This window comes from Gavialis gangeticus, unplaced genomic scaffold (genome assembly GCF_001723915.1).
Source record: "Gavialis gangeticus isolate Ggan-Ray unplaced genomic scaffold, GavGan_comp1, whole genome shotgun sequence".
Classification (NCBI taxonomy): domain Eukaryota; kingdom Metazoa; phylum Chordata; order Crocodylia; family Gavialidae; genus Gavialis; species Gavialis gangeticus.
This window is the reverse complement of record NW_017729034.1, coordinates 73,790,438-73,812,865: the sequence shown is the minus strand read 5'-3', so window position 1 is coordinate 73,812,865 and position 22,428 is coordinate 73,790,438. Positions and strand designations below refer to the sequence as shown.

General features: G+C 40.2%; 1 protein-coding gene across 5 annotated transcripts in view; it reads left to right on the top strand.

The window, feature by feature from the left end:
- Positions 1-22,428, top strand: part of ARID1B (AT-rich interaction domain 1B) — a 583,022-nt gene that overhangs the window by 428,542 nt on the left and 132,052 nt on the right. For all 5 annotated transcript variants that reach the window (XM_019526890.1, XM_019526889.1, XM_019526886.1 and 2 more), the window contains one exon: positions 7,109-7,198. In XM_019526890.1, coding sequence (XP_019382435.1) covers positions 7,109-7,198 — 90 coding nt within the window. The remainder of the gene's footprint in view (positions 1-7,108; positions 7,199-22,428) is intronic.

Sequence of the window (22,428 nt, the reverse complement as noted above, 5' to 3'; positions counted from 1 at the left end):
CAGTGACACAAAGCAGCTATGAACTTGGCTTGAACAGCCAGTTAAAACTGAATTTGCAGTTGCTTTGCATTACTGTAGAATGGGGGTGGGCAATTATTTTGGCTAAACGGCTACTTTAGGAGTTTTTGTAAGCTGTTGCAAGCTAGGGGAGGGAGACAACTGATTCTATCTGATCCTGGCCCATCCACCTGACACCCATCAGTGCTCCCAGCAGTGGGTGTGGGACTGGCAGGCCAGGGCGCCTCGGCAGCAGGGCCAGGTCCGGCAGTGGTGGAGACACTATCAGACAGCAGGTAGAAGGAAACATCACTGCAGGGGCTGCCAGGATGCGAGTCCAGCCACTGCATCACTCCCACCCCACTGCTTGTCCAGGGGTAGTGGGACTGGCTGAATGTGCCATAGCCCAGGGTGTCTACCACACCTGGCCTGGGCAAGGCCAAGGGACTGCACCTGAGCTGCAGGCAAGAGAGAATCCCTTGGTGGGCCGAATCTGGCGTGCAGGCCATATTTTACCCATTCCTGTTATAGAAAAACAAATCAGCTGGAATGCAACCTCACTTCAGAATTCTACGTAGCAGGGTGTAATGCGTCGTGAGGTTTGAGGGCCTCTGACTTCAGTCTAAGCCCAGCCTGACCCAAGGGAGCAGTGAAGCACTGCTAAGGAAAGTAATACCAGCCGCTTTTCCTGTGCTGAAATGAATGGCAGGATTCAAGTTGTGATTTTTGCATTCATGTCTGTGAACCAGTTGAAGGTGACACAGTTGGGTCCATCACAGAACATTCAACCAGTATTATTTACTTACCAGCTGAGCGGGCCAGAGTGAGTGCTGGTATCGAGCGCAGTGGTCTGAGAAACAAGGTTCTGACCAAATTTATAAAGAGAGATTTTAGAGAAGGTATATTAAAGCTAGTTTTAAAAGTGTTGTTAATTTGGTAGGAAAGCACGGGTAATGTGAGAAAAAATATTACTCTGTTTAAGTGAGCACGGGATCTGGAAGCTGAGGGGAGAGTGGGAAATTCATGGCAGGGCTTTGCAGGTCAAGGCCAGTTGCACCTCCCTTTCAGCTACCTCAAAAGGCTAATTTAAAATAGCATCTTGAAAGTCCATATTCAGCATGGCCCCAAAATATATGCTTACCTTTAAATGTAGGATTGAAAAGAGTCTCTTGAGTCAGTGGATCCATGTCTCACTGATATAATGTAATATAGCTTTGTTCTTAATTTTATCAAACCCTGTATTGAAACAGGTTTCTGCCCAACGGTTCTAGATCATCACTCCTCTGATGGTTAGGCCTTATCTTCTAATTTCCAGTCTAAACTTATTCATGGCCAGTTTATAACCTTTAGTTCTTTCACCAACATTGCCCTTTAGCTTATATAGTTCTGTTTTTTACCCACTGATGCATTTCTAAAAAGCAGCCATATCCCCTCTCTGATTTGGCTTGCTATTACTGTATTTACTCAAACAGAAGATAAGGTCCCATCTTCCCGCCATCAGCATGGGGAAAAAAGCCCCTTGTCTTATGTTCACATATGAAGGAGAGTGGGGAGTAGGCAGCTCAGGAAGCCTGGATTAGGGCCAGAGTCAGACCCACAGCAACCTCCTGCCCATCCCATGGGCAGCCCCTTCCTCCCCCTTACTATCAGATGCAGCTTGGCTCCAGCTCAGGCTGGGGTCCCTCCCAGGCATGGAACACATGGACACCCCTTCCCCTACTTGGCCAATCAGCAGCACCAACACTGCTTCATGGCCAGGCATGGGCTGAGTTTCCATGTGCTGTGCTCCGGCATGGTGCAGCCTGAGCAGCATCTGACAAGAAGGGCTTAGGGGATGGGAAGAGTCTGTGGGGAGCAGGGTACGGGTGACCGGGGGGTGGGGGAGCAGAGTGGTTGCAGGGAGAAGAAGTGGGTGGAGCAGAGCAAGGGGGCCACCTGACCCCCCCCAACACTGCCTTCCCTGCTGTAGCCAGGGGGGAGGGTGGGATTCCAGACAACCTCTCCAATACTTAAGAGTCTGTACCTGGAAAACTTTAACGTTTATACTTTTCCTATATATAAGATCTAAGTTTTGGGGCTTGTCTTATATTTAAGTAAATATGGTAGTTCCTAAGTACATAACCTTGCAACTTTTGAAATACCATTCAAGTTAAATTACTCTATTCCCTAAAGTCATTCAGTTTTTCTTGGATAATATTCCGATCCTCCCCTGTATTGACAGTGCCCCCAAATTTAGTGTCATCAATTAATTTCATTAGCATACTCCTACTTCCTGTGCAAAACTCACTAATAAAAGATTGAAGACTAGTCCTTGAGAAACTCCACTAGTAATGTCTTTCCAACCTGATAGTCCCCTTTTCAATACATCTCACTGTTGTCTGCCCTTTAGCCAGTTCCTTACCCACCTTTTGGTTCTTGTACTAATCCCCATCCTTTCCATCTTATTTTGCACGTGGGAACATGTTCTCACGTAAGTGCTTTCTTGAATCAGTTTTTAAGGGCAAAGTCCTGCAAAGTGTTCAGCATCTTCTACAGATACTGAGGATCTTCCACTCCTATTATATTAATGGGAACTGAGGGCCATCTGCACCTTACAGCATGTGTGTAGCATTGTATAGGATTGGACCCTAATTAATCATAATGGTCCTTCTTCTGTACTTGATCAAGTGCTTTCTCTTTCTTGCTGCATCTTGGCTCTGAGGAATTTATACTCCTTTGTTAACTGCAAATTTAATGGCTCTACTCTTAATGCAATCTCCTCTTTGTACCTTTGTAGTATAAGAGGTGTGTACCGACTGTTCAATCCAGCTTGTCTGAAAGATAAAAGTTAACCTTTTCAGCCTCTGTTTCCAACGCAGATGCACATTCTCATACAAATTATTTAAAAAAAGCTTAGCATAATTTTATTTGAAAACGGTAATACAGGCTGTCACAATATTATTAACCATTAAAAATAATGTCTTCCCTTTATATTCATGAATTAACTGTTTTTTTAAAAAAGGTAATCCAGTAGGCATTTATGTCATATATCCCAGGCTCTCGTTTTTTGGAATTTTCACAACAAATTTAAAAAGACAGTATTTAAGTTTTAAAAGGTTCTCTTGTTCATGCAACAGTAGCTGCTTTTCATAAAGTTTTTTTTATATATCTTGCATTCCACACTATGCTAGATGCAATGCTATTGATTTGAATGGCACTCTTACTATTAAGATTTACTTGATACTATTTTAGATCTAGTGTAATATAATAGCATGTCACTGTCTATTAGTGTTACATGCGCTATTCTGTTTAATGTGATTTTTCATAATAAAAATGCTTTGTAACAATGTGTACAGTAGTGTTCACCATGCATAAACTCTCGCAGTTGGAATATCTTATCACTGTAGGATAGTACTATGCAAAACCACAGGAAAACATCAGCCCTATTGAAAGTTCCGTCCATATTCCATTGAGTCAAAGGATCAAACAGTTGTCAGGGAAATCATTTGCATTTTCTCCCCCAAATAGCTATATTCATGTTACAAAAAAATACTTGTTTCATTCTTTGCAATTTGTCTTCCAAAATTAATAGAAAAGTATGCTAATATAGTAATGAAAGTGGCCTCCCTAAAGGAGTTTCAGAGAAAATGTGCCCATTTGTTCTTTTTGCTACATAAAAGTCTGAAAGGATGGAAGGAGTGTGAATTGGTTAGTTGATAGTTTATTTTTAAGAGTAATTTTTGCAGTTCTTTTTTCTGCTTGCTCTTTGCCTTTCAAGTATCTGGAATATCAGGTCTGATCTTAGCCTTGCTGAAGCACTTTTTCAAGTCTCAAGAATGTATACTAAGAACATAAACGGTTTTAAATTGAAGGGCTGGGGATCTGCTGTGTATGAGGCACAGGATGCACAAAGCCCCATTAAGTGCTGTGTTAACTCACACATTGTCTGTTGCAGAACCAAACCAAAAAGATTTTCTTCCTTGTGTTTATTAAACAGTGGTTGGGGGAACAGGAATAAAGAGTCCTGATTCTCTGGAATTCAAACCATGGAATTCAAACTACTTCTCTCCATTAATTCTAATTCTCACCATTAATTAGGTTTTTCTTTCTTGATACTTAGATGGTAAGCTCTTTGGGGCAGGGACTTCCCTTTTATTCTGTGTTTGTACAGCACCTAATACAATGGAGGACTGTTGATCCTTGCTATCACAGTCCAATAAGAATAATAGTTTTAAAAAAGACACAGGCTTTTTTTAAAAAAAAACAACCAGTCAACCTTGAAGTTCATCTTATTATACCACAAAGAAATATAAAAAATGCACAGACTTGGGTCCTGACAGAAACTTAGGTGCCTAGCTCTCTTTGAAATCAACTCCTAGTGACTGGGTGTTAGATGCAAAAATAGAAGTTAAGTGCTCTGAATATATTTAAGATGACCCTTAAGCGGAACTCTCTTCTTTTACTGATCACCTTTCAAGATAAAGTGACAGCTGTAACACTCTAACATTTTGGTTGCTTTTGGTTAAACATATGGTCAATATTCAGTAGTAGTTTTGCAACCTTTTGTATACTTGTGCACATAACGCATACCTAATCCATAAGAACCAAAACTTTTTAGTAAAATGTATGGTTCTATTGCAAGCTAATCTTTTATTTTAGGGCTCACAGTTTTGGATCAACTGTTTATTACTTACAAAAATAATTTTCTTCTGTCACAAGCAAAATTTGTTCTGAAGTTTTCACTTAATAATGGGGAATTTTCAAAAGTACCCTTTTAAATAAATAAATAACATAGTAGTATAAATGTATGCAGGTGCCAGTCATTTCATTTAATTTGAAAAACTCCTGACTTCACATTTCTAGATGATGCAGATGAAATTGATTTCTGTACTACATAATTCACATATGCACAGTTCTAAAGTTTGCTTTTGCCTGTGCTGTGCTTGTATGTCTGTATATACAGGATAAGAGTCTTGCTCAGCAATTGACATAATTATTAACATAAAAAAATAGAGATTTTGAAAGATTAAAATGGCTCAGACTAAAGGTATGCAGTTTTTAGAGGAACCGCCAATCCTGTTCCTGAAGGAGATGTCATTTGGGGGCTGCACAGGGCAACCAACGGTAGCTCTGTCTGTTTTTTGTAACTATAAAGACTTCTATGGCTTTCAGAGGCATGCTCTAGGTTTACTTGAAATAGTCTGTCTGATACCAGTGCCTCAGGCATATGCAGCATAAGTGGTAGTGCCATGTGTTAACATGGAATTACCATTTGTTTACAGTCTTGAGTCACTGAATTCATTCTGTCATGCAGAAGTGTTCATTATAATATAGGCACTTACTGTCTTGCTACAGCCCACTCCTGAGTGACATCAAAAAAGAAGTCAGTATTTTATTCTCGTAGGCCGTAGACTTCCTAAATGGTCTGTGGATCCAAGGCCCCAGGCACTGAATGTTTCATAGTAGCATCATGGTTTGGTCTTTTGGAGGAAGAATTCTGCCTCTTGCAAATTGTGGAAATAAGACGGTTGTCACATCCTTTCATAGTAATGTCATCCCTCATGTGCTTTAGTGTAAACTCTCCTCATTCAAATAGCTTGACAATGTTTATACTTAAAATTATAGTTTTTATTTCTGTGCCGTGGCTCTTTATTTAATATTTCTTTTGTACTCAGTCACTGAAATGGCTGCTCTGAAACAAGGCAGTGCACGGGGCAGAAGGATTATGTAATACTTCACTTGTCTATGATGTTTGGCACTTCATAGCTTTAAGGAAAGAGCAACCCCTACAGGCTGTCCTTAGACCATACTTACGATTCCAGAAATAACCACCGGATTTTCATTTTGTCCATTAAAAAGCTTGGCAGCTAAGCAAAAGGAAATGACGCTAAGTACACACAAATCTGTGTCATGTTTTTGTATTTCTAGTATTTAAAATGAAAAACAATCTGAGAATAATCTGTACATTTTTAAGGGTAAGGAATAAATATCTGTCTACTGCCGTTTATACCACGGTAGGCATCAGTGATTTCTGAAAGCCTAAAGTATATTTTTGTTGTCTAACCTGAGGTGGTCCTCAAGTTGCTTTGGCTGTCAAGAGCAGATGTGTCTCAAAATCAGCAGTGAATGAAAGTCCTAGGAGACATTTGAGACTTGCTCTCTTTTCTCCTTAGGCTGTGGCAGGTTGATTACTTGGCAGTTGCCATCTTGTAGAAGCACAAGGGTTGCTGCTTGGCCATACATACTTAACGCTATGTTGAGGGTTGAGATGTGACCCAGAGAAGTGGCTCTCAAGTGTCATTCATCAGTACAGTAAGCATCTGCTTTACCGTATAATAGCGTTGAAGGGGCTGACCTAACATTCTCAGCCTCCTGGGTCTGAAAATTTGGACAGTGTTTGAGCTCTTCATTGTTTCAGGGTAAATAAACCGGAATTTATATAGAGTTCACTTTTTATGAGTCTTTTGAACGAAACGTTAAAAGTGGGTTGTATCCGATTTGCATGGACATTAAAAGTACCATGGCATTCTTATTTGTCCTGGTGCCTTTTTGTGTATAATAAGACTCTCCATTCACTTATCAGATCTCACAGATACTCCCCACACCTCTCTCAGTCCATGTATCCATTTTGGTTTTTTATTCTTGCTTTACACGTGGACATTCAAATCCACTGATTCAGTGTAAGATTTTTTTTTATACTGTTGTTGTTAGTCATTTCTGTATTGACTGAATTTTTCATTGGTAATATTTTTGGCAGCAGTCCACGTCTGCCTGGCTGGAGGCCAGTTCAAGCTCGGCAGGATGAGCCCTATTGTTCAGCAGACTTGGATTTTGTTAAACTCTGTAACAGAAATACGTGTCAGGAGATTTGCAGCTATAAATTGGATCATGTCAGTGAGGTTGGGAACTCGCTCAATACGAAATTGAACATTTCGGCATGCCTGTTGCTTAATATGTTTATGCATGCTTCCTGCTTGGGTTTAGAAAATGTGAAAAAGGAAGACCTGTTGCGCTGTATCTCTATTGCATACTGTTGGTTATTTTTCTTTGATGTTCAGTGGTTCAAAGATGCAGCGGTGTTTGAATTGTACATCACACCATTAAAGGGAAGTCATTTCTCTTTGTTTTGCAGGCAGTCAGATGCCACCTCAACCTTCTGGCAGCCAGTCAGAATCCAGCTCCCATCCTGCTTTGAGCCAGTCACCAATGCCACAAGATCGAGGTTTGTGAGGTGTTTTACTTTGTGCCAAAAGTTTGTTTCATTCTCAGCAGCATGTGGACATGATAGAATTTCCCTTGCTTTTGCCTAGTAAAAAAAATTATAGTCTCTATTGTAACAGACTGTGTGTGGGGGTTCTGGGGTTTGGAGGGGGTCCTTTCCAGGGGGAGTGAATGAGTAGCAGGATTTAACCAAAGCACTGTTGCAAGCAAGGCGTTCTTAAAAGACTGTCAACAGCATGAAAGACTGTACTGCGGAGTTTTAACTAGTGTTCTTGAGAATCCAAAACAGAAGAAACTTGATGGTTATTTAACATGAAATTTGATCTCTGACCAGCTATAGGTAGACATTCAAAATCCCCTTCCATTTAAAGAGCGAAATAGACTAGTTGGGTCAAGTGGTCTACCTCCCTCCTTTATCATCAGAAATACTGGACCCTAAACACATTGTTGATAAAACTTTGCTAGCAAGAACTCTGTTTGACTAGGGCTATTTTAGCCAGCGCAGGTTCATTCATCAATGAATGGGATAAATCTTTATCTTAGGGACAGGGATCTTTATCTTTTAACTGTGTTATATGTAACTGCCCTAAGAGGGGAGTTTATTACAGTTTCATAACCTGATTATAAGATAAAATAACTATGGGCTATTTTCATAACCTGATTATAAGATAGAATGCAAGTGAACCAAAGGCCTTGTTTACACAACGATTGAAATGCACTGTATTTTTCTGCACATCACACATCCCCACACACCTTGTTTTGGGGAGGCAGAATGGAGAAAGAGATTTTTCCAGAGCCATGGCTGAATACATGTCCCATGTGGAGCAGATAATGGAGTCTGTGCATCAGTATCACTGTCTCACCTTGCAAATTCCAGAGCTTAATACTTAACCAAAAAGTGAAGAGCTGCTGCTAGTTTGACATCAGCTGTGATGGGGTTAAAGTTTGAACTACAGAATAGACTCCGTCCTTGAAGAGTAGACTCCACCTCTCCTGCAGGCAGCTGGAGCCCAATATGGATCCAGCCCTCAGCAACAATTACAGCATCCCTATACCTCCATTCCAGTATGGAAAAGTTTCCTTGCTTAAAGCATGCATCCCAGTTTTGGAGGGCCAATTTTTAGGGAGCAGTGTATGGGATATGCAAGTAAACACAGTACTAGCAACTGGTTAGCAAAGCAGATATGACAATAGGAGATAAAGCCGAATTAATGCTTTAAGTGCTCCCATTAAAGTCACCTTGATATTGAAAAAAGGTTCCTTGTAGTAGGTCCCTGAAGAAAGGCAGACTTGATGCCCAGAAGCTTGTCCAACAGATCTCCCAGTCATGCAGCTGCTCCAGTAAAGGATATCACAAAATATTCTTTACCTCTTGTTTAATTTAGTTGTCATTTACTTTCCAGGTCACCTTTACATACAGTTTTTGTTAGCATAGAGCTTCAGTTCTACCTTAACAATTCTTTAGTGTGATCCATGTCTGGTGGAAGAAGAACAACCTTGGTGCCAAAGACTAATGCAGAATATTGCACGTGACAGGCTGTCATAAGATAGTGGGAAGGGGTCAAAGTGAGGCTTCTGGGGCCCATGCTTCTCAGGAGCTGTGTGCATTTCTTGTGATGGTTGGATCTAAGCATAGCACATGGAGCTGCCCAACTGTATTTATTTCTTCAGTGTTGTGTACCCTATAAGACTTCAGAGGATGGGTTAACAGTGGCCATGGGTGAGCAGAATGCTTTAATTTCCTTGTGGGGGTGAATGTATGGCTCTGTTCTCTACAAGGAAATTAGATGGCAGTCTGTGGTTGAAACCATCATTAAGAACTGGGGGATCAAAACTGAAATAAAGGAAAAGACAGCCGCCAAACCAAAAAGCCAGACTAGCAGACAGAGATGAAAAAACTGGGATATAAGAAGTATATTAATCTGTTCTTCCCACATGGAGGATGACCTGTGTGGGTATAATATAAAGAATATGTTTTCACTTGAATTTGGAAGTATTTTAATAGCCTTTGACTGTTTATATGCAACGTGCTTTGTTTTTCTGTTTTGATAATTTACATTGAGGTTTCTGGCATGCTTCTCACAACAGTCCTTGTGACCCAGCTTGTATAAAATGTCCATTTGTTTCATGCAGCAGATATGAAATTTGTAACTAGGTAGGTCATATTGATTTTGCAGAACATGCTCCCCAAAGCTTCTATAAAGTCTGCCGTACGCACATAAACATGCGTGCATTCCCTTTTGTGCCCTATCATTGATTAGAGGTTCCTTTGAAATGGAAAACTTCACCTTTTAAAAAGGCTGTTACATTAGTTGATTCCTTTGCTTGCTTGAACTGATTTCCACTGAACTTGGAGAAGAGAAGCAGGGGAAGAAGTAGGGACTCAAAGGAAAGGTACTTGTCATTTACTGATAAAAACCTGAGCAGAAAATCGTTGCTGCTGAAGACACCTGATCCGCAGGCGTCTGTTACAGTAATTTAAACGCTTGGTGCACTGATATGAATGTTTTCCAGCAAAAAAACACCAAGAGACCCTCCAGTTTAGGATAAGGTGTTTTTGTTCCGTCTAGCACTTTACATAACATTTCCTTCCTTGTTTGAAGAAATGACTGAATGAACCAAAAGCCTTCTAATGGTTTATTGAATGGAATCCCATACTCTCAACACTCGAAAAATACATTATTAGTCAGATTCTCCAGAGCTTGACTGACAGGGTAGGATCCAAGGTACAGCCATTCTGACTGCTGAAATGCCACACTTAAACTACGTTTACAATTAGTTATTTTATTACGAAAGTGTTTTATTGTATTTTATCCTCCTTTTCATGGTTACTCAGCACCCAGCTGGGATTTCTCATGTTTGCCAGCCTAAGGCTATACATCCCCTATCATAGAGTACAGTATCAAGCGACCAGGCATTTTTATATGTACGTTTAGTGTGTGTGTGTGTGTGTGTGTAGCAGTAGGAATTTCTAGGGGTTTAGAGTTTACCACGCCTTTAAATTACTTTTGATGTAGTTTATCTTCTATTTTAAATGTAGTGTAAATGCTATTTGTATTTTTTAAATGATTTTGAAAATCTTTCATATCTTATTGAGGCTGCAGCTTATTTGTACCTGGCTCAGGATCAGCAGAAGCAGTTCATGCAGCACATTTTTATTTGCATTCCTGGGTCTGCACTTATTTAGATTTGATACTAAGACACTGGAACTTTTCCTGTTTTTACCTAACTGTTACCTACACAAGTTGTGCTATTGTGTGGAAGTAGCTGCTGCGTATCTTTTCTTATGGAAACTTCATTATAGTAGCAATCATAATTTTTTTCTGGATATCTCAAATTATGTCCTCAATCATTGTTGGGGTTTTTTTTTCCAGAATCACTCCAGTTTTGCATTCGTATAAATAAGAACAGGATTAGGTCTACTTCCATGCAGTAAAATTAAAACTCTTTGCAGACACTTAATTGCTTTAATTTCCTTTTGCTTCTATGTGATAGTGAAGTAAATAGTATCATACGTATTTTATAAATGCATGAACTGAGGGTAAAGGCCAATTATCTACCAATTTTGGGTGTCTCTGTTTTTAGGTGCTTCATTTTGAGAGGCACTGAGCATCCCATTAGAAGTCAATTTAGGCTGTGGGCTTGCAACATTTCCAAAATCTGGTTCCATTAAACTGGCCACGCAGTAACTGACGCTTTCAAAATCAGCTGCACCTTTTTTGCAAAGTTGGCTGGAGGCTATGGTCAAATATACCACTTTAAAAAGTGGGAGAGAGCTACTGCAGGAAAGATATATCAGCTGTTAGAAAGTAACTGTTATGTGTGCCTGATTGGCTAAATCACTGTATCTTTAATCCGGAATGAAAGAATGTTCAAGTTACAGTGGATTTGCAGAAACTGTGTTGCTACAGAATCACGCAGTTGTAACAGTTGCATCATAAAAGGTAATACTGATATGGGTGGTTATCAGTGGCACTATTCTATCTGCCTTCTACCTGAAGCATCTTGCTCAGTGTCATAATGTAAATTAATTCCAGAGCCGGGACTAGACAATTGGCTTTCCAGCCATCCATCCTTTGTCCTAATGCGGTGGTGAGCAAAATGCATCCCACAGGCCAGATGTGGCCTGCCGGGCTGTTCTATCTGGCCTGCGGGGCCCTTAAAAAATTTAGAAAATTAAAATTTATCTCCCCTGGCTGCCTGTCATGCAGCCCTCATTGGCTTGCCAAAACTCAGTAAGCGGCCCTCTGCCCAAAATAATTGCCTGCCCCTGTCCTAATGATTAGCTCCCACACACTCTCTTACCATAGTCTAATAATTTTAGCGTGTGTACATGCACATGCATACAAGTCAAATGGAAAATTCTGCTTTATCACAGTGTTGAATTTGACTTTTCTTTTTAGCTCAACATACATTCTTTCCTATACACTAACAGAGCCGACAACACTCCTCTACTCCAGGTTAATGTTTTTTAAATGCTCAGAGTTCAAAATTTGAGTCTTATTCATATTAAAATAGTACACTGAGAACTCCTGAAAACCATTGAATATAATGGAAACAGTAAATAGCTTCATACCATTATTCTCACAGATATTCTCGTAATGGGGATACTTAAAGAAGCCTTATTTATTAGGGCAAATGTATATGGGTCAGAATTAATTTTTAAAAAATCTTTAATTGTTTTCCCGTTATAGTTTTCACAGCAGTATGTAGTTAAATATTCATGATAATGCTGATGATATGCTAAAGGTCTGAAATAGATCTGGAGTCTCAAAATCAACACAGGTTATTTAACCCTTTTCATCTAATGCACCATCAGGGACTTGCTCAGTGAAATCCCAGAGCACAGGAATAATTAGAAGATAGTAATGAGGATTTAATTAGTCCTTGAGATATGCTGAAATAGGACCACTGAGAACTTTTCTGTTTGGACATGGATTGCAAGCAGAATTGATGCCATTGCCGTTGCTGTGATGTGCCGGAAAATGTATTCTGTTGCTGGAGGCAGTTTCATGGCACCATTCTGTGCCTGTCAGATCTGCATGGAAGGTGCCCAGAGTATGATCTCCTGAAATTGTTGAACAGTACCCTTCCTCTGCTCTTCTACCTCCTCCCAGTAGCAGTTCTGTCATTCTTCCTACTTCCAGCTTTATTTGTTCCTATTGTTTACCTGGTCCACTTTAGGGAGGGGGAGGGTTGTGATACAAATGTGCATTCCATTAAAAGCCATTTTGTGAAGAAAAACAGTGAGAAAATTCAGCCTTCTAGAATCCCGCTGGCGGAAAATCTGGAAGTGCTGAGTGAAATCTGGACCTGTTTGACACAGCCCTCTGTAAGCTTTATCTCTACATCTAGTCTTGATTTAGCATTAGATCTTCATAGAAATTATATTTATCAGTAGCTGCAATGTAATAAATTTAAATGTCTTTTTGGCAGCAGAGATGTTATCTAGCAAGAGATAGGAACAGATGGAATGTAATCAGACATTTTGATGTTCTGTCTGTTTTCCTACAAAAAAAACCAAACAGCAAACTGAATTTCTGTAACTACAAGCTCCTGACTTGCTCATTAGCTTCATGTAAGGTTTTCTTTTTATTCCCTTTCACTTTTCCCCTCATCTGTACACTGTCAGCACCTGAACTTCACCATCATTTATTTTCTTTTAATAAAATGAGATGTATTTATTTATTATTATTAACATTGGTTATTATTAATTTATTTTCTTTTAATTTTTACTTGCTTGGAATGCATAAATAACAATCTCAGAATTTGTCTTTCATTTTTCTACTTAGATTGTGTCATGGTTTAATACTGACATTTGATGATAGAAACTAAAATCTATTTCTTGAAAAAAAACAGAGGAAAAGATAGATCAAAGAACTCTTATTGCAACAAAAAAGATACTGTAGCGTGGTTTTAGATCTTAAAAGACTTTTTCCCCCTGATTACATTTTTGTTCTCATTTGGGGATTTGGGATCCATTCAGAGCACAGAGGAGCCAGAGAATAAAATGATTTTTGTCATTAAAATTCTTCTGCTTGCCATGTTAATGATGACACCACTTAAGGTTAAATCAGACTTGGTAATAAGTTTACCTGATGTAGGCTGAAGTGTTTCAGGCTCTTGAAACAGAAGACCTTGTCATGTAACAGAGTGCAAAGCTACAGGTATGTTTGGATGCCTTCTGCTCAGACCATTATCCAAGTGGGTCAATACAGTAAAGCTGAGTTCAAGCAAGTGTTCACAAACAGCATACCAGCCTGGTAAAAGTCTTTATGCCTAGCAACCTGGCATTAAATGAATTGTACTCTGGATAACCAGAAAACTTCCGTTCAAGACACAGAGTAAGTTTTAATTGAAACACTGCATATTTTTAGAAGTACTTATTTATTATGAGGATGCTCCATAAAGCATTTTTTCCTTACCTTGAATGGCATTGCAAAATAATCTCAGCACTCCTTTCCCTGCTTCTTTCAAAGATTACACATACACACATAAAAAATTGATCAAATAATTGTCAGAATTGTATAGGGGAAGCTTGCATTGCACTCTCTGGACTCTGACAGCACTGATAGTCTCTCATCTTGTGACAGTAAATTCACCCACAGTCTTTAAGGAGATAAAGGTCATCATTTGTCTGTCTAGTGTTTTTTTTTTTATTGGTACCATGTTACTTTGACTATGACAGTCAGAGTAGTTTTGAACTGAGCATAAGTGTGACAGTACAGCTTTGATTACTTCCATTTAATTAAATTTTTTATTTGAAATCCTGAAGTTGGGAGAAATGGAATAGAATGAACAAAGATGGAGTACAGTCTACATTCAATAATGTTATCAATTATATTTATTGGATGTAGTATCTGCGAGTTCTGATCAGGTACCAGGGCTCTGTTGTGCTAGGTGCTGTACAAATGCAGAACAAAAATGCTTACGATATACAATAAATAATCAAGGTAGTTGGGACACAGGGTCTCTGCTTTTCTTTTTAGGCCCTTAAAGTCTTAATGGTGTTTGGCTTAGGTTCATAGCAGATGTTGAGTGCAGACTGTTACTTTTTTATTTTAAAATATTCAAAGCAATGTCACAGTGACAAACTAAGTTAATTCTTAAAGGATCCAAGTGCCAGTTTCAGCAATGGATGGATGTGGGCTTCAGATTAGATTTGGATATGAAGTATATTCCCCTTCCCAGCTGCTTCAGCTTTGGGCTGAGCTAATTAGTTGTGGCACAAGTTAAATATACAGCAGTATTGCCTCTGTGCAAGAATGATTGAAGGGCCAGGGGAATGTTTTAAGAGTAACAAGCCACTCTCAGAAAGAAGCCATTCTCGGCACAGTCCACCAAAGCGGGGCTTGGGATAAAAATGATACTAGTATAATCCAAATCCAAAATCAGGTTTTCAAGTAAAGTTTGTATACTAGCAGCTGGTCATGTTGTTGCTTTTTTATTTTGTCGTCGCTGATGTTAAATGCTATATTTTTTAATTAATAGTTTATCTTTTAAGATTAATTGGATTTTTTTATTTGAGGTTAGGAGAAGGGAACTGAATTATTATAAGAAAGTTAATACAATTACCAACACCAGGACTCCTTAATAGAAAAGTTTCCACTGACTTCATTAGACAGCGTCTGAATTATCTGCCTCCGGGTTCAAGGGAATGAAAGAAGCTACAACCTGTCATTGATGAAGAAGTTGACAGAGTGACAGTGGATGTTCCCGTCACCAGCATTACTGTGAAGTTACTGAGTATGATCACTGTCCCTGGGACAGCTTCCCTTTCTAGCCTGTAAAATCAGAGCTGCCTATGGTCTGCCTGATAATTTCAAGGAGACTTGGCTTCAGTAGAGCCCTAGTTAACCTTTTGAGGAAACCTGACTAGATGTAATGAATTTCTGATGTAAGATCTTTTATTTCTTTTTGCATCAGTCTGCAAAGAGACACTCAGCTGAGAGCTAAACAGTCATATATTTATCAGTAACTAGCATTTAGATCATTATTTTAATCCAGAAGGATCCCAAAAGGATTTTTGTACTACAGCATAGAAGTTTATCAAAAGAGCCTTAGCCATTACTCAGGAAAAGCAGGGAGTCAGCCTGAACGCAAAATAGGTACAGCAGTGTGGGACCAAAAGACAACAGGCTTATGACCAGACAAAACAGAAGGGACTTACCATATATTTTTAGGTCTTGTCCTCAAAACCATATATACCTTGTGGCATTCAAGATATTTTCTTCATAAGGAGGACCTGAGATGATCCATCGGCAGCATGAATATGAGTCTCCAGGGAAGCTAAATTTTTCAAACCTGAAATTTAGCCCATTAAGCCTGCAGAGCCTACAGATTACACATTGAAAAATGTCATTCCCTCACTGCTCTCCTCTGTGATTTTCATAAGTATGCATATTATTAGGGGAACATAGACAAATGTTGATTGTATACCCCAGACTCCCCAGATTTTTCATGTTGATACTTAGATTAGTTCTTGCAGCCCAAGCCACATAGTGAAATGGTTGTGGATTTTTATTTTTTGACTGTAGCTTGCTGTTGTCCCAGATTTTCAGGCACCAGAGCAAAAGGCATTTTGCACTGTGTTTGCAATGTGTTGAAATAGTGGCCTGAGAGCCACGCAGGCAGTGGTTTCTTTACCTCTGTCAATGTATCAACAGTTCCATAAACGTCTCTACTTCTGTGCCCTTAGCACTGCACTTAAAATTTACATCAGAGAGCATTAGGCAAGATTTGCATGAAGAAAGGTTGGATTTTTCTTTCCAAACTACCATCTGGGTAATCTGTCTGATCATTCCCCTGATTCCAATTTATCAGTGATAGATGATATGAATTTCAAGGCTAGGCAGTAGCTGAGGGGGGTTGGGGTGGGAAAAAATTTAAACATTATTGCATGCCATACATAGGCAGGGTTTTGTAATATCAGAGAAAGAACTGGGAGAGATTCAGCCAGTTAACCTAATAGCGCAGCTGGTAGAACACTAGGGGGTCTGGGTTAAAGCCTGAGCTAGGTCATTAGTTTCCATCTTCCCCAAAGCTATTCACATTGTGAAGAGAAAAAGGCGCACAAATAAACAGCAAAGATATTGCAAGATACTCAAGCATAATAGAAAATTATTTTTTTAGAAAATAAGTAAAACAACCAATATCGCTCAATAGGAACTAGGCTTTTTGCAGAAAAGAAAAATAGCTTTAGCACTCGTTGCAGGAGGCGATGCTTTTTCTGAGGTGGTGTTTTGCGTAACTATTATTTCACACATGCCGAGAAACATCTTTTGTTGAACTGGTGCAAAGAAACAAGGCAGTCATTCTGCAGTTAGCAGATGCCAACATGAAAACAAATTGTCCAGGTGCCAAAGGGAAAGCATGTTGCATGTCACTGTGGCCCAGAGAACCTTGAATGTTTTTAGTGACGCCCTGGCATGCTTGTAGGAGAAGCTGAGGTTTTAGGCTCACTAGCAGAATAGCCCAATGCAGAAATCTGATGTCTGTGATACTGTGGCAAAAATAAAGCATTTCCTTTTCAGAGAGTTTTCAAGTTGTTTGTAGAATAAATTGTGATGAGTCAGCTCTCACATTAACCCTTTTCCCCCCATACACATTTAAGATCCTTCAGTTTTTCACCAAATAAAAAATATGGTATTTCTTGAAGTGGAAAAAGATTTCCGGTTAGGAGCCAATAAGCAACCCTGTCGTAGCTTCACTTCCATTGTTCTTTTGGGTCAGTTTCCAAATGATCCTGCAGTATTGCAGCCCTTCAATTATGGGAAACGTGTTTTTTAGTAATCGCTCAGAGTCAAGTTGTTTACTATAGGAGTGCTTCATTCAGGGACAGAGCTCAGTCTCTGCATAATAACGTAACTGGTTACACTGGCTCGTGCCAGAATCACCTAAAGGTACACTTCAGGTCTTTCACCATTCAGCAGAACCTCTCATACGTCTTTTACCTTAATCAGCTAGTGGTGTTCATGTGCATGTGCGGCTCTTCTCTGAGACTTCAGTACCCCAGTTGCCATTTGGCAGTCAATCCCTTAATTCCAACTGTGCAGTGTCCTGAGGCCCAGCTGTCCCAACCTGGAAAGGCTGTTGACTGTCTGATACCTTCTCAGACAAAACGGCTGAGTCAGTGACCCATATCTCTCCCCCAGATGAGACATAGATAAGGTGTCACCTATTTCTCTGTAATATGTGTTCAGTTAGGGTGGCAATCTTATAAGACCACAGGGCTATGTCTTGAGTCTCAGTTGTGAGTCATGACCATTTATGACCATTATTTCCATGATTAAGAAGCATGGCATCACTTTTGTTGAGTGTTGGCAGCTCTTGAAGCCCTAAATTAAGTTTATTTTGCCTTCTTTCTCTCCCTCTGTCTCTCTCTATACATACCCACAAGTCCCAAATGACTCTCACATTGGTTTCTCACAGCACAGACATTCTTGTTTTCTTTTGAACAAAGTGTTAGCAAGTGACAGACACCCCCTGCTTCATTGGTACCACTTAGCACTGCAATTTAACAGTACTAATAATGGATTGGAGTCTGACTAAGTAGATGCTTTATTATTTTGATGCTGTTTTTCACTAGCCTGTTAGACTAGGGATAATGGAGACTAGCAGTTTGATATATAAACCCATACTCCACTGCATACTACTTGTACTCATGCCTAAGAATCTGTGGCCCACTGTCAGATATTGCCAAGTCAAGGGGGAACACCTTGTTTAGCAAAAAGAAGATATATGTATGCTCACCTGTCTGACTGTATTACATTATCGTACGTCATATCTCAGGGAAGGGAAAATAATAGTGTAGGACAAATACATAGGCTTTTTCCAGCTGATATAAAGAGATTCATGAGTACTTTGATTCTGGTGGCCAGATTATCCTGAGCCTCCAACATGGGCTGCCTTGCTTAGTTTGGCTTGTATTTTTGGCATAGGGGACAAAGCTTAACGGTCTAATATTATTGTTCATTGTGGCCAGTATAAAATATCCAGGGTCCTTCTCTTAGATTTTTCAATCCCTAAATGATCTCCCTATATACTTTTTAACACGTTTTTCTGTAACACCGTAGAAATAATCATCCTTACGTGTTAGCCAGGCTACAGCAATAAGAGGTTTAAAGTTAAAGCCAGCTAACACTGGCTTCCCATAAATATTGGTGTGAATTGTTTTTTCATTCATGGGCTAAGAACAAAGCATCTTTTTTGTATTGAATGTGCAGTTTTTGTTAGTTCCTGCAATGTGGAAGTAACTGGTCTCCAATTTTAATTGTCTGGTTACAAGAATGCTATGTCAGTACCCTCCTTGGTGGTGTTTGTGGACAACCTGCTATGTACTGGAGCCAGAGTACATCAAGTTTGGCTCTCTTTAGTTAACTTCTTCATTTCCTCAAATTATTTATTAAGATTTGCATCCCATTTCCACTGGACTTGATCCTTCAGTAGAGTTTTTGGGTCACTGCTTTGGACAGCCAGATCTGGCACAAATTTCCGTACCTTCCAAGGAGACCCTTTCCTTGTCCTTTTGGGCAGGCATATTGATGAAGACTTCAGCCTTGCTGTGATCTACCTGTAGGTCTTGCTGTGGTAACTTCTCTTCCAAGTGTGTTCGTTGCATTACAGAGAATTTACAACTTTGTTTAGCTTTAACCCAGCAGCCGTCACTCTTTTGAAAGTTGCTGGGAACACTGTTCATATTCTACTATTCTTTTCCCTAGATCAAAGCATTATCTCTGTAAGCCATAGTACTCTCTGTATCGTGAAAATTCTGTTGTTTGGTGAAACACCTTAGTTGCTAAAAGCTATCCAAATGTCAGCCTGAGGAAACAGCATCTCCCAGAAGGGGTGGTGAATGTGCACAAACATGTATTACGTTTTTTTTCTAATGCATCCAGCATGGAACAGTATTTTTCACCAGGCATCTCACCCAAAATTTAGTTCCTTTAGGTTATATAAAATGTTCCCTGTTCCTGGCACTATGTTGGGGTGTGTCCCTTTGTCCAGTTTAGCATTTTGTAAATATCCCCATTGCTTTCCAACAGATGGTCTATTTATCTTCTACTCCAATATTCCCTGTTGCTCCCATGAAGAATTCCTCTGAGCTAATGGTGCTGTTATCATCTGTCTTGTCCACACTGTGCATGCTCTGCTGCCAGGCATTATCTTGGCTTGTGCTTTTTCCACTGTACATACTAGTTCCATGTTCTTTGAGCTTTGTATGCCTGCTTGAAAAGAAGTTATCAGAAAGTCTTCTGATGTGTTATCTATCATAAAGGTGACTTTGTAAGAATCATGCATGTTGCTGGCATCCATTGCTTGCAGTTGCAGAAGAATGTGCCCTTTAAACCTTCTCCTGTTACACACATTTCCAGGGACTGTCATCTCTGGTGGGGCTTTTAACTGCTGCACCCATCTACCCAGGATATTAACTTACTGTGTTTTACTTCTATATGATATTTGCTGATTGTTCAGAGCCAAATAATCTATTTCATTTGATGTTTGACTGATCAGCTTTGCACAATATGAGCCTGTGCACAACGTAACTGGTTCCACCTGGCTAATGCCAATGCCTTTTGGCACAATATAGTAGCTTATAGAGATACCTGAGCCTTCTCAGTTACTACATTAGCATGGTGGTCTGTCCACACCAATGTGTCTGTCCACACTAATCAGCCATGCCTCTCAGCAGCATACTGTGGGGTTTCAGCAGGGATGTAGGTGGCTGGGCCTGTGGATAGGCTCTTTGGGGTAACTTTGAGGTCAGCAAGGTAGGAGTACAGGTTACCAAAGCATTGGGTTCAGGGTCTGAGTCAGTGGAGTGGAGAGCATGGGACCAAATTCCAGGGGAGCTGAAAGGAAAGATCCAAAGGATGTAGTCTAATACTCGAGCCAGGGGTCAGAGCACCAGTGCCGAGCACCAAGAGAAATCCAAGATCGTGGTTTCATAGTTTCATAGATTTAGGGTCGGAAGGGACCTAGTAGATCTTCTAGCCCGACCCCCCGCCAGGGCGGGAGAACAACAAAACCCCAAAACAAGAAACGGGACTCAAATGAGTCCAGCCAGGTAGGCATCCAGCCTCTTCTTAAAGACCCCCAGGGTAGGGGCCAGCACCACTTCCCTTGTGGTCATAAAAGCCAAGTGAAGTCAGGATGCCAGGAAAGCCAGAGAGAGCAGAGCTAGTGCGGAGTTTCAGGGGAGATCCAAGATCAGGGTCAGGAAGAGCCGAAGCCAGTTCAGAATCGAGTGAACCGGGGACAGCTGTGAACATCGGGCTAGCCAGAACAGTCTGACGCTGTGAGTGGCATTTTAAGCAGCCAATCTGATTGCAGAGAGCTGGGTTAGTCACATTAGTCAGGGATTGGGGGCAGGTGTGATAACTTGCATGCTTGGCCCAGTATCAGATACTGAGAAACAGCGCTGCACTAACAGTCGGTGCTCTTTGTACATGGGCTAACTTGTTCAGAGGTAACCTGGGTATCTCTGAATGACAGAGCATTGTACCATATAGGCACAATGTACCCACAAAGTGCATTGATTCTTAAAGGTTTGTACCATATTTATTCACATACCATGCATACTTTTCCCCAAATGGCAGCCCCCCGCCCCCCCAAAAAAATAAAAGGGGGGGAGGTTAAGTAGAAAAGCTGATTTTCTGCCCAGAATAGAAGTACACTGTTTTGATCTCTGGTGTACAGTGCAGCAGCAGTACCATTCCTATTGAGGCAGCTGAGGGAGTCAGTTGACTTAATGGTTCATTGTTCTTCACTCCAAGAGTGTTATTAATTGTCTCTCCTTTTTAGTAGTCTTGATGCTCCAGTAACCGAGCTAACCTTTTTAGAGCAATTTTTCTCTCTGTTGGCTGTTCCTTGTCTCTTTTCTCCTGTTTCACAGCTCTGGAGACTCTTTAGCTGTTTCCAAAATCATAGATCCCCCACCCATCAAGACCAGTCTTCAGCAACAGGTAGGGTTTCAGCTCTTAGTTAAGCAGGAAAGGGAGGGTGAGTCAGCTGAGGATTAAGCTCTTTCCCTGCTCTATGCAGTCATAACTCTGGAAAACACTTTTTTTTCTTTATTCTGTCTTCCCCAAAATAGGATGCATGTCTTATGGGGGGTGGGGGGAGGGGTAATATGAGAGAAAATATGGTATAGGATATTCTATTAATTGCATATTCCATTAAGTACAGAAAAATTCCTATCATAGATGGAGAGCTTTTATGAAACCTTGTCAATATACACTTAATTTCTTCCTTTAACTTTTAATAAAAGCTTCTGCTTCTGAATCAGCAAGGACAGCTAGTCAAAATCAGGTGTGAGTTGTGACTCTGCCTGTGTTCCTCCTCATGGAAATACATAGAGAACCATAGTGTCCCTGTCTACCTGCCCCTTCCTCAACAATTTGATTAAACCTGACTGCTTTCAATAAATTTGTAATGTGCTTGTGAATATGCATGAGTGCATGTGTATGTAGAATACATTGTATGCAATGTTATGATTATTTGAATATAATCAAAAGGTTTTTTAATCTTTTTTCCTTCACCTAAATAAATAATAAATAAATATGATGGGAAATTAAAAGGAAAGTGCTATGTCAATACAGCATTATAGTGGATATTTTAATTACACAAAAATTAGGATAATTCAGCATTATGTTTTCTTCAGGCACACTGAACATCTCAATCAAGGCTTGGTGTACTGTCCTGGAAAGAGCCTCTTCAGATTCAAACCAGGAATTTAAAACATCCAGGGAAGCCTCTCAGATTTTGTGGCTGAGCTGAGCACATGCTAGGACAGCGGTTTAGAAACGGATTAGCGCTGGGTAGATAGTTATGGAGTATAGGTGTGTTCAATAAAAAAGAAAGCACACTGTACGTATCTATATGTATCTTTGTATTTGTAAGTCTAAGTGCATTCGTTTATCACCAGGGGTCATCACCAGGGATGACTATTCTGCAGTTGCTCGGGGATGTAGGGGGTAGTTAGGAAGGCCAAGGCAGAGATGGAATTAGGACTAGCTTCCCAGATTAAGGACAGTAAGAAGTCCTTTTTTAAATACATAGGGGGCAAAAAGAAGGTCCCGGGTAATGTGGGGCCCTTGCAGGACGCGTTGGGAAATTTGGTTGTCACACCAGATGACAAAGCTAACATGTTTAACGATTTCTTTGCCTCCGTCTTCCTAAGTAGGGACCAGAAGAGCCACCTCCCTGCTGGGCCCCCCTCGGGCCCCGGGG